The sequence below is a fragment of the Cynocephalus volans genome, chromosome 14, assembly GCF_027409185.1.
Source record: "Cynocephalus volans isolate mCynVol1 chromosome 14, mCynVol1.pri, whole genome shotgun sequence".
In the NCBI taxonomy this organism is placed as follows: Eukaryota; Metazoa; Chordata; class Mammalia; order Dermoptera; family Cynocephalidae; genus Cynocephalus; species Cynocephalus volans.
Genome location: NC_084473.1, coordinates 102,377,808 through 102,391,271, shown reverse-complemented (window position 1 = coordinate 102,391,271; position 13,464 = coordinate 102,377,808). Strand labels below are relative to the sequence as shown.

General features: G+C 44.5%; 1 protein-coding gene across 6 annotated transcripts in view; it reads left to right on the top strand.

Annotated features, from left to right (window-relative positions):
• The window catches only part of UXS1 (UDP-glucuronate decarboxylase 1), a 151,948-nt gene that overhangs the window by 17,576 nt on the left and 120,908 nt on the right, over positions 1 to 13,464 (top strand). For 3 of the 6 annotated variants that reach the window (XM_063078026.1, XM_063078023.1, XM_063078025.1), the window contains exons 2-4: positions 9,059 to 9,086; positions 10,365 to 10,428; positions 11,503 to 11,546. The exons of 1 other annotated variant lie outside the window; for it this stretch is intronic. In XM_063078026.1, coding sequence (XP_062934096.1) covers positions 9,059 to 9,086; positions 10,365 to 10,428; positions 11,503 to 11,546 — 136 coding nt within the window. Of the gene's footprint in view, positions 1 to 9,058; positions 9,087 to 10,364; positions 10,429 to 10,648; positions 10,694 to 11,502; positions 11,547 to 13,464 lie in introns of those variants that run through there. 2 more of the 6 variants (XM_063078024.1, XM_063078027.1) reach the window with 2 other exon arrangements.

Here is a 13,464-nt window from a genome sequence, read left to right as displayed (position 1 = left end):
CTGGATTAGGAATGCTCAACCTATAGTTTTATAAATTAGAACACTGACTCTACTACATGTGTGATTCTCTAAGTTGTCTTTTTCACTTAACACTGACATTTTCATGTGTAAAGACTTTTTAAAGGTCCAGATGTCATCTACAAAGGCCACTGTTTCCTACACTTTTAACCACCTTTTTAAAAAAGTAACCTCTTGGGGCAGAATTTTCCCCTGGGAATTAGGCTTTTATTAGGTAAGCCTACGGGAAGGTGTGAGTCACTACTGAGGGTTTTATAGCCGGATTCAGGACCAGCCAGCTGGGGCGGCAGGAGGCTGCAGGACAGCAAGTGGACAGTGCTGCGCTCCTGCCTGCTTCTCGGCTCCTGTCTGGAGGGCTGACCTGCGGGCGGGCCGGGGGCAGGGTCTGGCCCCAGGGAGCTCTGATAAGCAGGCACCCTCCGCTAAAATGAGCTCGGGCACCCAATCGCCTTTCCATCTGAGATAGTTTTCCTCCTGGGTCAGCACTTTGAAGGAGAACAGGCCTGGCAGGCTGAGACAGCAGCTGAGGCTTCTCTGGCCTGGGCATGGTCCAGGGCTGGGGCTAACAGCACTTTAGGTTAGGGCTCAGGCGAGGGGCCCCCTCAGTGGCTGCTAGTCTCTGGTGTATCTTACTGCCTGACCTGTTAGTGCCTCAGCTGCTTTGTGGGAATTGGAGACTGGGAAGCCCCCTTGCTTCTGCACATTCTCCTTTCTTACTTGTAGAATTAAAAGTATCTTCTAATTTGAACTTTCTGGTCAGTTTAGACAAAAAGTCCAGTGCTTTTTTTATTACTAGAATAAGGCATATTCTTATCTGAGAAGACGTTTTAGTCATGCCACCTCAAAGTTTATCCAGTTCAAGTCAAAATTTGCTGTTTTCCAGACTGCTGGGATTGTTGGGGTTCTTTGGATGTAGGGAAAGGCTCATTTTTCCCAGGCACATTGAAGGTTTTGTTCAGAAGGGGGCAGGTGGAGGTCAGGTGGGTAGGGGTTTCCCCAGGACTTCAGACTGGACCCTCATTTTTAACCCAGGTGGGCCAGTCTCTGTGTGCAGATGCACAGGGTAGGTAATGCTTTGGGTGGAAGGGACTTAGCCCTGATACCTGGCTTGTTGCTTTGCCCCCCATGGATTTGTCACCCCACTTCCCCAGGGTGACGGAGCTGCAAAGGATTACTCAAAGCCCATCTCTTCTGAGCAGTGAGAAGCCCTGAAGTGGTTAACTTTCCCAGAACCCTCAAGGGAGAGGAATCCCTTCCTTCGGAAATTAACCCCAAATTGGGGTTCTCTTCCTGCATTTATTTTCTAGACCAGGAAGTTACAGGAAGAGAACATAGGTGGGGTTATAGTTTAACAATATAGGCTGGTAACTTTCAGTGAAACAAGCCAGATGACATTCCAGTGAGGCAATTAGGAGGTCCTATCAACAAATGCTTGATCTTAGCAAACATTCCTCCTTACAGCAATTTCTCTGTTATCTTTACATAACAATCAGTAACTAGTCTGTCCTTGAGCCACTAACTTTGCTTGCCACAAATCTTTATCTTACACCAGAGACTTTATAGCCTGAGGAAAATTTCCAGTCTTCCACAAGGTCAGTATTTGAAACTGCAAGGCTTTGGAAAACCAGGCCCTGTGAAGTACATTTGCTTTTAGAATCCTCTACACTGGCTTGATTTGAGGTCTGTGACTGGGACATCTGAGCATCAGTAGATTAAAGGGAGTGACAGGGCTGGCTCTTTTTTGGTTCTGGTTATGTTTTGCTGCTTAACCAAAATTTCAGCCTTAATGGTAGAAAAGAGCTGCCATTTCATTTTGCTCGTGGGTTCTGTGGCTCAGGAATTTGAGACGGGGGTGGCTCTTTTCTGTTTTGTGAAGTCTGGGACCTCAGTTGGGATGGCTCAAACAGCCAGGCTGGGGGGTCCACTTGCAGGTGGCTTCTTGGTTGGGATTGGTTGTTAGAAGGGCCACGTGTGACCTGTCCAGCCTCAGGGTGTTCAGGCTTATTGCATGGTGGTCCAGGGCTCTGAGATAGAGTGTCCCAGCAAATGAGGCGGAAGCACCTGCCGTCTGTGACCAGCTCCAATCTTCTCTGTGGTCCAAGCAGCACAAGGCCACCAGATTCAAGGGAGGACACAGAGACACCCTGACCCCACAGAGGGTGTGTCAAAAGAATTTGGGGGCAGTTTTTAAAAGTGCCACCTTGGAGGCTCCTTTTGTAGAAAACACACATGGACATTGTACAGCTCTGCCGTGGGCACTTGGTAGATGTTTTGGTGCAGTTAACATGCTCAGGAAAGCTTGTGAGGAAAGGTAAACAGTCTGCATCTGAATGCGTGCCCCACCATTGTTCTGGAACTTTGTCTGCCAGTACTCATTTTAAATGTGCTCAAGGTGTCCTCTGTACAAGATTTCTGTTTCGAATATTCTTCTAGATTAAAGTGTTCTTGCCCTGCATGATGAAAAGTCGGAGTCACTCTTCATTCTCCTGAAACAGGGAACATCCTCCACGTTTCAGTAGGCTTTCTTGTTCTCCCAAGTATTTCACTGAGGTTGATTTCACTCAGTTTTAGTTTGAGCATGTGCCACATAGCATCTGGGGATAGGGGATTAGCTCAGAGGACAAGTTTGGAAGTGAACAGGTGCCTTTCTTCTGTGCAGATGGGAACAGTTCTGGAGCTCTCAGCAGGTCTCACAGGCCTCGAAAGAGGCCTCACACTTGGAAGGGGTGGCTCAGGGCTGAGTGGGCACCAGCCCTGAGACCTTGGGCAGATCACATGATGCTAGTAAGCTCCCATCTTGTGCTGTGAGAGGCGAGGGGTAAAGGCCAGCATGGAGTTAGGTGCTTGTAAACGGCAGTGATTGCTGGGCACTTGCCTTGGTGCTATCACGAGCTCCCCTGGGGTTGTGGCCATCACCCTGCAGTGACCAGTGGTCAGGGACATGTTCTGTGAGCCATGGGCACATGCGGCCTGTGCTGGTCCCCTGTTTGTGCTTCTGGCTGGTACTGGCCTCTGTTTCTGCTGCCTGTTAGACATCCATGTGGATCCATTAGGATGCCTCGAGCCACATGTACTTGTCCCAGCCCACTAGCCCGCCCCGCACTTCTGCTGCCCTTTCCTGCTGCCCTGCATGACTTGCTCTCAGCGCTGCCACCTGTCCTTCACGCTGCGACGTCGTGATGCTCAGGCACTGCTGGAGCATCTCGTTACCCTTCATCACACTGGACAGTTGCTCACTGGCTTTCTTGGAATAATATTATAGGAAACACGGTGCCCACGTTTGACTCATTGACAGGATCTCTAGGGAGCTTGTTAAGAAATAGTCTCCTGGCCCATCTTGACCTTGCAGCCTCGGCTCTCTTCCCACAAGGCCACACACAGCTCCACAGCTTCACCGTTCAGCGACCTGCCTGCTCACCTGGGCTCCATTGACTGCAGCCTTCACTTCTGCAACAGGATGCATATTATATACAGGTGGCTGCCAGCTGTTTTCCCCTCAAGGACAAAAACTCCCTGGACTAGAATCACTCCCTTAGGGCAGGGGTTGGCAAACTATGGCCCACTGGCCAAGTCCAGCCCGCTGCTAGTTTTAGCAAGTCCCAGGAGCTAAGAAGGTTTTAACAATTTTTAAATGGTTGAAAAAAAGTCAAAAAAAGAATACGATTTCACAACACCTGAAAATTGTACGAAACTCAAATTTCTGTGTTCTTGAGTAAAGTTGTATGGGAGCACAGCCACATTTGTACTAATCACCTATGACTGTGTTCACCCTGCAGTGGCCGGGTTGTGTAGTTGTGACAGAGACCATATGGCCTGCAAAGCCTGAAATACTTACTCTCTGGCATTTTATAGAAAAAGTTTGAACGGGCCAGTTGCTCAGTTAGTTAGTGTGTGGTGCTGATAACACCAGGCATGGTTCAGTGTTGGATCCCTTTACCAACCAGCCACCAAAAAACATCCAAAAACAAAAAGAAAAAGCTTGCCAACTCCTACCTTGGAGAATCAATTCCCAGTCATTTGGGGGAGGTTTTCTCGTTTGTTCCTTCTTTCCATAAATACTCAGTGAGCACACACTGTGTCCATCTATCTTGGCGCCCTAGATAACAGCACTGAACACAACCTTTGCTGCCTTGGAGCTTCTTTTGTGGGGGGAGCAGGCAATAAACGTACACTCGTGGATAAATGGATACATGGGTATGTTAGCTGGTGAAGAGTGCTGTGAAGAGAAAGAAAGGCTAAGTGGGGTCAGGAGGGAATAGATGGGGTGGGGGTGCTCTCACAAACCGAGTGTGCAGAGGACCCTCTGATAAGGTAACATTTGCACTGAGGCTCGGATGAGCTGAGGGAGGAGGCAGATGAGAGGAGAGTCAGTGCACAGGCCCCGAGACAGGGGCCTGGACTGTAAGAACAGAGGGGTGGGCAGTAGGTGAGTGGTGGTAGCAGGTCCCCAGATTTAGAGTCACCTGGGACATTTACAAAATACCGATGTCAGGGCCTTTCTGCAGAGATTCTGATTCCGCAGGTCTGACGTACAGACTGTGTAAGGATCTGTAGGCCCTGGAAAGCACTGGATTTCATGGGCTGAGACTGGAGCATCAGATCCCCACCACACCACGCGGCCCCCATTCTCTGTCACTGAGTCCAAGGGAGCCTTTTCAATGCTGAAGGGCGGTGTGGACCAGGAATCTTGGCTGCCAGATCTCACACATTGCTTGGCTCCTAGCAAGGGCTCAATACATAAATGTTCGAATTTTAAGCAAAAACCTGCATTTAAGCCCGGTGCCTGCCGCCCTCTGTTGCTGTTTGGGGCCTGCTGTTTCTCCCTCTCATCCAGTCCTGAAGGTCTAGGTCTTGGTGACCTGGGTGGTTTCCCCGCATCTAGACAGTGGCAGGTGCTCCACTTTTATTGCAGGAAAGGGAGTCATGCTTTTTATTTCCCATAGACCGAGGTGGACCCCTTTTGGGAAGCCTTCTCCAGGCCCTCCTCTCTGGGGTCCTCTCTGTCCCTTGGGACGCATGTGGGTCACAGCCCCCACCATTGCCTCCAGACAGTGAAGCTGTTGTGTGCTGGGTCTTACCCCTTGTGCTGAGTTTGTTGAATGGGATGGCTGGTGGATAAGTGAGGGAGGAATTTAGGAAACACTGGAAAAGGGAGGCAAAGCCAGTGTGGGGTCCCCGTGGGGTCCCGTGCAGTTGGGAGCTGCCTAATACACTAAGCTGAGTTGGTGAACGTGTGGCACACTGGCTTGTAGGATGTCTTATTGTACGTAAGGGCATGTGTTACAGACAGCGTCGCATAGGTGAGTGCCCATGGATGGGGTAGGAGAAAAATTTCCTTAAGTCACACTTCTTCCCGTGGCGTAGTATATAAAAGTATATGTGCTTTCCAGCTTAAAATCGTGACCAGAATGCCTAACAAAAACATACTAAAGCACATTGCAGCCATTTAAAATGGACAGGTGTGAAATGGAGATAGTAATTTTGTCTGATCTAGCAGTACTTAAAGTAGGACATTGAAAGGGTTGCCCCCGACCTGGGTTCCTGGTGAGGAATCTGTGCTTTCTGTGTGGCCTGGCATTGGGGGTCTATCCCTATTCTAAAGCAAATGTGCCAAAATTCCAAGCCTCTGTGGATTCTGAATTGGTGGTTTTTAGTTTGCTCAAGGTCTTGAACTCCTTGGAGGACTTTAGAAAGCTATGGACACGCAATTCTGCCTGTTCTTTGAGTCCCCCTCAACCTCCAACACCACCCTTCCTGAAACTCATTCATGAATCCATGGAGATCACAGACTTCATATATTGAGAAACTGCTCTAAGAGGATTTATCTCAAGTGATAGCTGATTAGTATTTAAGAAACCAAGTTAGGGGCCGAGCCCGTGGCGTACTCGGGAGAATGCGGCACTGGGAGCGAGCGACGCTCCCGCCGCGGGTTCGGATCCTGTATGGGACTGGCCACTGCACTCCCTGGCTGAGTGCCGGTCACGAAAAAGACAAAAAAAAAAAAAAAAAAAGAAACCAAGTTAGGCTAACACAGACTATGAAAGTTTGGGTCAGCATTTTAATTTTTTCGTTGTTGGAAAAGGATCATACTTGTAAAAATAACTCAATTTTTTGCCCTAAATGAAAGTTTGTATGTGATAGATTTTCTTGAACTGTTTCCCTGCCTACCACGAAGTCTAGATACAGACATAATGAGAATTATGAAACTGGTATGCCTGAGTTTGCATACAGTATAAAACAAAATGTTAAAAATTAGAATGAATTAAAATATCTTGAAAGATGTGGAAGGGAATTCAGTTCTAAGCCCTTTCTTTGTCAGTAACAGTAAATAATTATCTTTTTTCTTTTATACTTTTCTTGATAATGACTCTTGATATATTGTATATAACTCAGTTCAGTTTAGTTCAGGTATTTATAGAGCACATCTGTTAGGAATGCGCAGTTATCCCTTTGAGGCACTGAAAGACGGGTCAAAATAACTCAAACAGGTTGCAAAATTCTTGAAGCAACGATAATTTTAAATAATGTTTAACTTTGAAGCCCTGTGCCCTGCAGCGTTCCAGGTTACTCTACGTAAAACTGCAGGAGCCAGGCTCCGTAACTGTTGGAAATTGTGCTTTCCCCTGTGGAATCGCAGCAATGCAGGGGTTGGTCCTGCTTGTCAGGGGTGTCAGATCTCTGGTCTGTGCTGGGTGCTGAGTTCCAGTCTGCTGCCCAAAGCAAACCAGGTGGAACTGTTGGTAATTTAAAAGGAGGCCACAAACACTTGACATAAAAACATTGTGAAGATGAATTGGTTATAATACTTCTGAAGATAAAAAGTAATAAGCAAGGGATGAATGTCGTAAGAAAAGGGAAAAAATTATTTGACATCCACTCTACTAATTCTGGGTCTTGGACCTCATGTGCCTGGTGTTGAAAGGATGAATAAGGAAACACCTCATCTTGCAGGGAGACCCACCTGTTAGCTCCTAATTAGGTCAGAACATGAAGGGGATGCTGTGGCTACACAGGGAGGCCACCAGTGTCACCCAGAGCAGGAAGTGCTTCGGGGTGACCACCTACGGATGCGTCAGAAGACTGGGAAGGGGAGCATCCGAGCAGAGGAGAGGAGAGGAGAGGAGAGGGGTGCTTGCAGAGGGCTGCCTCGGGCCTCTGGTTGGGGAGGAGGGGTTCTCGAAGCTCTTCTGTCAGCTGGGGGTGGAGAGCTGAAGAGGTGTCACATCAGAAACAGATCCTGGCATTGTCCATTTATGTCCACTCTCACCCACTTTTAAAGGGTGGCAAAGCTGCGGCTTGGACGTCAGTGTCTGGGGCCGATCTGGAAAGCATGGCCCTCCAGAGAGAGATGTCTTAGGGAAGGCCCGTCGGACACGGGAGAGGGCTCAGCAGATCACGGTCAAGGGAAGAAAAAGCGTCTGGACGGCTCCTTTGATACTCTAAGGTGGACTAAGTGATGACAGAAGGATTGAGAGATGTCTCTGAAATAGGCATTTTATCCTGACTTGAGAAAAGGTTGGAAAGAAAGTAACGCAATAAATGAATAAGCTGTGGAGTGATTTGAAAAGGCTGTCAAAGGCGCTGCCCACCCAGAAGACACCCTGAGGAACAGGCAGTTCCTGTGCACATGGTTCCATAGCTTCTTACTCGTTTTGATGAATAGCTTCATCCTAGATCCACAGTGCGACCGTGTGTTTATTTGAGACAGCACAGTAAAGAAAGGTGCCCAGGGGTTTGGCCGCTGGTGGCATATTAGTGATTTTGTGGGCTCTCTGGTGCTGGCAGCAGTGCCTGGTGTCCGAGAGCTGAGAACTGACCCAGATGCTCATGAGGTGTCTAGGGAGAGACCAAGAACAGGATAAAAGGGGCATGGAGTTTAGCAAAGGTTTAAAAATCTCTTCCCTCCTTTTAAAAAAGCAAGGCCAGCATCTAAATACAAGGAAAAATAAGCAGTTACTCATGTTGCTATTAAAACTCAGTATTTTGGTCATTTCATACAGTCTTTTTTTTAAAATGTATTTTGTATTAATGGAAGTCATACTGTGTGTATATTTTTTCATCTGGTACTGTCGTAACTACTTTAACATGTTACATAGTTTCATAGTCATATTTAAAATGGCTTTCTGATTTTATCAAAGCACTATATCCTAATTTATACAGTGGTCCTCCAATTGTGGGGTATTTTGATTTATTCCTTTTTTTATGTGTGATTAAATAAGGCCATGATACTAGTATTTGTGAAGGCAACTTTCCTGTATATATATATTTATCTATCTCCGGAGAATAATACTCAAAAGTAAATCTCCTGGTTCAAAATTATTATGAACATTCTTTATACTTTTTTAAGTGAATAATGAATATGGTATAGTTTTATTTTAATTTCTCTCATTTCTTGCTTCCTCTGCTCAGTAATTTAAGGTGATTGCTCATAGTCTAGTGTTATGTTTTAAAGTCTTCCCTGGTAAAATTCCACTGGCAGGCCAGGGCTAATTTATACACTTTCATTGAAGGCCAGCTGTACACAGGCACAAGACAACCTGCCCAGCAGGTGCCCATAATCAGAGAGCCTGTAATAGAAGGAGGTCGATCAGTGCTGAGAAAGGACAGGCCTCCAGTTGGAGGTGAGCCTTGACTTTGGCCGTAACTTCTGTGGGTTTTGGTTTCATCGACATTTAAAGGCAGAGGTTAGATTGAACCCTGGGGTCTCTTTCAGGTGTGCAGTTCTTTGTTTTTGTTGCTAGCTCTTCCTCAAACAAAGGTTGAAGACATACTGTCTATCAAAACACATGTAACCTTGAGCTCCAAGACCCAAAAGAGGTATTCCAAAACTACAGGGAGGGACAGGATCACATTTCCACTTGCTTTTTAGTCGGACTTAATTCTTTTGAAAACAAAGTGTGCGTTTTATTGTCTTGATGAGCTAAATTTAGTTTTCTTAGTGAACTTTAAAATCTTGGTCAAAATTTAAAATTTTATCAATTGGAATCCCTGAATTTTGTGGCATTAATATTAATTTTTCCCCTCTTCTTTTTTCTTACAGCTGTTTGGGGAAACTTCGTTAATATGAGGTAATGGTTTTTAATTACTTGGCTATTGTTGGGTTTTATAGACATGTGTCAGTTGTTATATATGGCTTATACCATTGATATATGTCATGGATTCATCGAAGACTGTTTTTAAAACGAAATTGAGTTTTTTGCTATTCACAGCTCTGGGTGGTTTCTCTTCTGTGGATATTGTTTACCCAGGTGAAGAGCAGATGTAAAGCCGTGGACAACTCCTCTACCTCGCCCACCTTGTCCTTTTCCCTGCTTGTGTAGACAACAGGGTTGGCCCTAGCTGTCACACTACTGAAATTTGTACATTGTATCTCTGGGTGTCTTAAGCAGGAGCACAGGGGGGGCTTTTGCAAAACTTTTTGAGAAGGTGCTCTCTTAGGGGACCTGGCTGGCATGGCCCAGGAAGCTACTGGAAGCGGACACCGAGACCACCTGTCGTATCTGTCCTGGGGTTTGACCCGGGGAGCCTCTGGTCTGAGTGAGCAGTGTTTGTGCTTCTTAATAGAGCAGGAGGGACACTTGCAAAAGTAAAATCCTCCTGGTAGTTATCTCTTTACCAAGTAAAAAAAATAGCCATTGTTTCTCATCAAAAAGTAATAAGCATTTGTTGTAAAAAACAAATTTGATGCTGTTAGTACAGTTTTCCATTTAAAGAAAAATTTACTTCATTTTATTTCGTGGTATTAAAAAATGTAAGAATAACAATTACAATTGTGATGATTGTATTGGAATTTTAATGCCCCTGCACAAGGCTACAAGGGTAAAAGGTTACTGTGCCCCCAGGAGGCTTTTCATGTGGAATTGGTTTTTCAAGGTAGGTGGGACTGTGTGTATCCAATTCCTACTGCCAGGGTGCCTGTGTCTCTTGACAAAGGCTGCTGTGTGTGGCTGGGTGGGGTGCCCAAGGTCCTATTTAAAGGAGTTCTGTGTTTTTACTTGGAAAAACTCCATTTTGCGTTTAAATCCCAGGGAAAGCCCAGCAGACAAACACGTACTCCTATAGACACTACTTCCTGCTTCTAATTTAAAATCCCGAGTTGGGTGTAACATGGAACTGGGATTATTTTGGTTTATAGAAACAATACTGAGCATGTTCATAGGTGGATTGAAGGAGATTCCCTCTCCATGGCTGTGTTATTTTCCCTGGTACACCCCTTCTGGAGGGAAGTGGCACCTATGACTGCTCCTTGGGCAGGGAGGGAGATGGCTTTGGGTTTGTGTTACAGTAATTTGTCCAGAAACAGACTTTGAAGTCACAGAGCCTTTCAATTGATCTCAGTTTCATAGTTTTCTGCTCAACAGGTCTATCCAGGAAAACAGTGAACTAAAAATCGAAAGCAAGATTGAAGAGGTTAGTCTGTCTTCCATATTTTGCTTCTGTTAATCAATTTATTGATCAATTTCACTTCTGTTGCTTGCGCTGGTATCTTGATTGCGGCACCTTGATGCTCTTCTATGATTTTGAAACCATCTCTCAAAAAATTACTCCCTTAAGAGACTTTTTTTTGTTATCCTGCAGATGCAGTCTCTTTGTCCTTTTTTATAAAGGTACGACGTGTTAAAATAAGTTCTGCCATAACGGCAAAATGGATTTTGACTTTTACATGACTTTTCAGGTGAGCTTTTCTTAGAGCAAGGGAAGTGATTACCTTTAAGAGATGGAGGCAAATCCCAACATCCACTCACCTGAGCAGATGCTGAAAGGAAAAATGATCCCAGGTCAGATGCTTGGAAGCATCCAGAGTTTCTGTGTGTGCAGGTGGGGAGTCACACTCCCACCACACTGAAAGCTACCACCTCTGCTCGATTGTACACCTCCTGCTTTAAAACAGTTGCTTACAGTTTAAAGATAAATAAATGGAGGTACAGCTAGACTTGTACCAGGGCTGTGGGAGGAGATGGGGAGTTACTCATCTGGATGTGAAGCCAAGTGCTGGAGTCGTAGGGAAGCCCTTGGGTTGCTCTCTTTCTGCCCGAGACCTCGGTTTCGACACACACGAGTGTGGGTTGACTCACAACCTGCAGCTTACGTGCTGGAGCTGATAACATGGATATGATAGCAGAAATAAGATGGTAAGCTTTTGTGAGCCACACTTAGGGAATACTTTAGTTTCTGAAAGAGACTAGTTTTTACGAACCTGAATCACCTTTTACCTTCTTTCTAGTAAGGGGGTGAGTAAAAAGGTTAGCTTTCTCAGAGATCCAGGCATCCTTGGAGCAGCAGTTGCAGCTTGCAGTTTATCAGCTCGGAGCAAGCTCTGCGATCCATGTGGTATATCTTAGTTTCAAACTGGAAGTGAATTTGCAGAAGAAATTAAAATCTGTTTTGTGCAATGTCATGCTTATCCTACACGTCAGAACTAGGTGAAAGTGGTGGAGGACTGTGTTTTTGCTTTAAAATTGATTCTGGTTACTTTTGTTCCAGATTGTTGAGCCACTAAGAGAGAAAATCAGAGATTTGGAAAAAAGGTATGTGTACTTTGTTTTGAGTTTAGGAAAATGCTTATACCTTAGCTATGTGACAGGTGAAGGTCCATATCTAATGTAAGTTCATCTTAACTGAGTAATTCTGTAACGTGAAAGATACAAGGCACTCTCAGACACTTTTCCATAAGAAGACAAGTTTTTACTTTAAAATTTGGATGCAGTGTTTTTAAACCTTTTTTTTTTTTCTTTTATCATTAAGGACTATTTCTGATGAAAGCCATAAATTCTCCAGAAAAAAAGATTTATATTTATATATTTTATTTACTTTAAATTTATCTTTCCAGGGGTCTTCCTGAAGCCCAACCGCAGATCTTAAGTTGAGAGTCCTTCTAATGTCAGTTTGATTTCACAAATTATATCAACCTGAGTAAATGTCCACATAAACATTTTTGGTTTTTCTCCCCATTTGAGCATAATACCCAAATAGTCAAAATATTGGAAGAAAGGATCTTCATGTGTTAAGATCTTCCTTGTCCAAACTCTGTGACTTTCTAAGTTCCTGCAAATTCATTACATAGAAGTTGAACTTAAGCCTTTACCCTCTTTTAACTTCTGCAGGGTAAGCAGATGGTTTCTGGCATATGTTGATTAGTCTAACAGAATTCCAAAATAAGAGAACAACCTGGAATACCTAAGACATAGTACCATATATTGAACACTATAAGAAATTATGGATATGGAGCCTATGATATGGCATCTTTAGTTATTTATCTGCTTTTGCTACTGGAGTACATTAAGAGGTTTCCAGAATTTAGCCCAGGTAAAATGGCTGGGAGGGAAGAATTGTATAATATGAAAGACACTTTTTTTTCTTTTTTGGCAGCTGGCGGTACAGGGATCAAACCCTGGACCTTGGTGTTATCAGCACCACGTTCTAACCAACTAAGCTAAGCAGCCAGCCCTTGAAAGACACTTTTATTTGAATCAAAGTCCAAACAGAATTCCTCCTCATCACCTTTTGACAGGGTGGTTTCCCTCCTGACCTTGAGACTTGATGCGTAAACTCCTCTGAGTCCCTGTACTTCTGAAACAACTGAGCCTCAGGCACTGGAGGTATTTCCTTGAGAGCATGTGGGAAACCTTGTATGTCTAGAGTAACGGTTGAGTTTTTGGAAACTTGAAAGAGGAAAATGAAAACATTCATTAGAGATTATGTACGTTTTTTTTCTTTTCTTGGGATGATTTTGGATTATGCGTGTCAGTATTGTGTGAGCCTTGTATCAAATTCAGAATAAAAAGGAAGAAATGAAGAGCAGTTTTCTTTGGTTTTTCATTAAATGACCAAAAGGAAATAAGGATGGAGAAGATTGATCAAATAAAATGTGTTTATTCATTTTCTTCCTGTCCTCAACTGAGTGGTTAGGCAAACTATTAATTTCAGCTCTCACTGGGATAAAAGTTATTCATTGTTTTTAACAAATTCCCTTAGTAATGGGTGTTGTTTTTTTGTTTGTTTGTTTTTTACATAGACAAACTCATTTAATCCTCCCAACAATGTTAGGAGATACATATATACATATATATATATTCACCCCCATTTTACAGGTGAGAAAACTGACACAGAGAGATGAATACCTTGCCCAAGATCACAGAGCTTGTGAGAGGCAGAGCAGGATGCAGCCTAGACTGCCTTACACTGCAGAGCTATGCCCTTATCTGCTGCACGTGCTGCCTCTCTCGTTCTCAGCTATAATACCAGGTTGGCTGGGAGAGAGGTGGGAGAAGCATTTAGTGGTCACTCCCTCTGAGCCAGGCACTCGGCAAACACCTGTATGTTTCAATGTCAGAAGAACCCTTCAAGTGAAGGATAAGCCAGATACTCACTGTTCATGTGAGGAAGCAAGACCAGAGATGTCTGCCATGGCCACACAGCCCAGGAAGTGACAGAGCTGAAATCCAA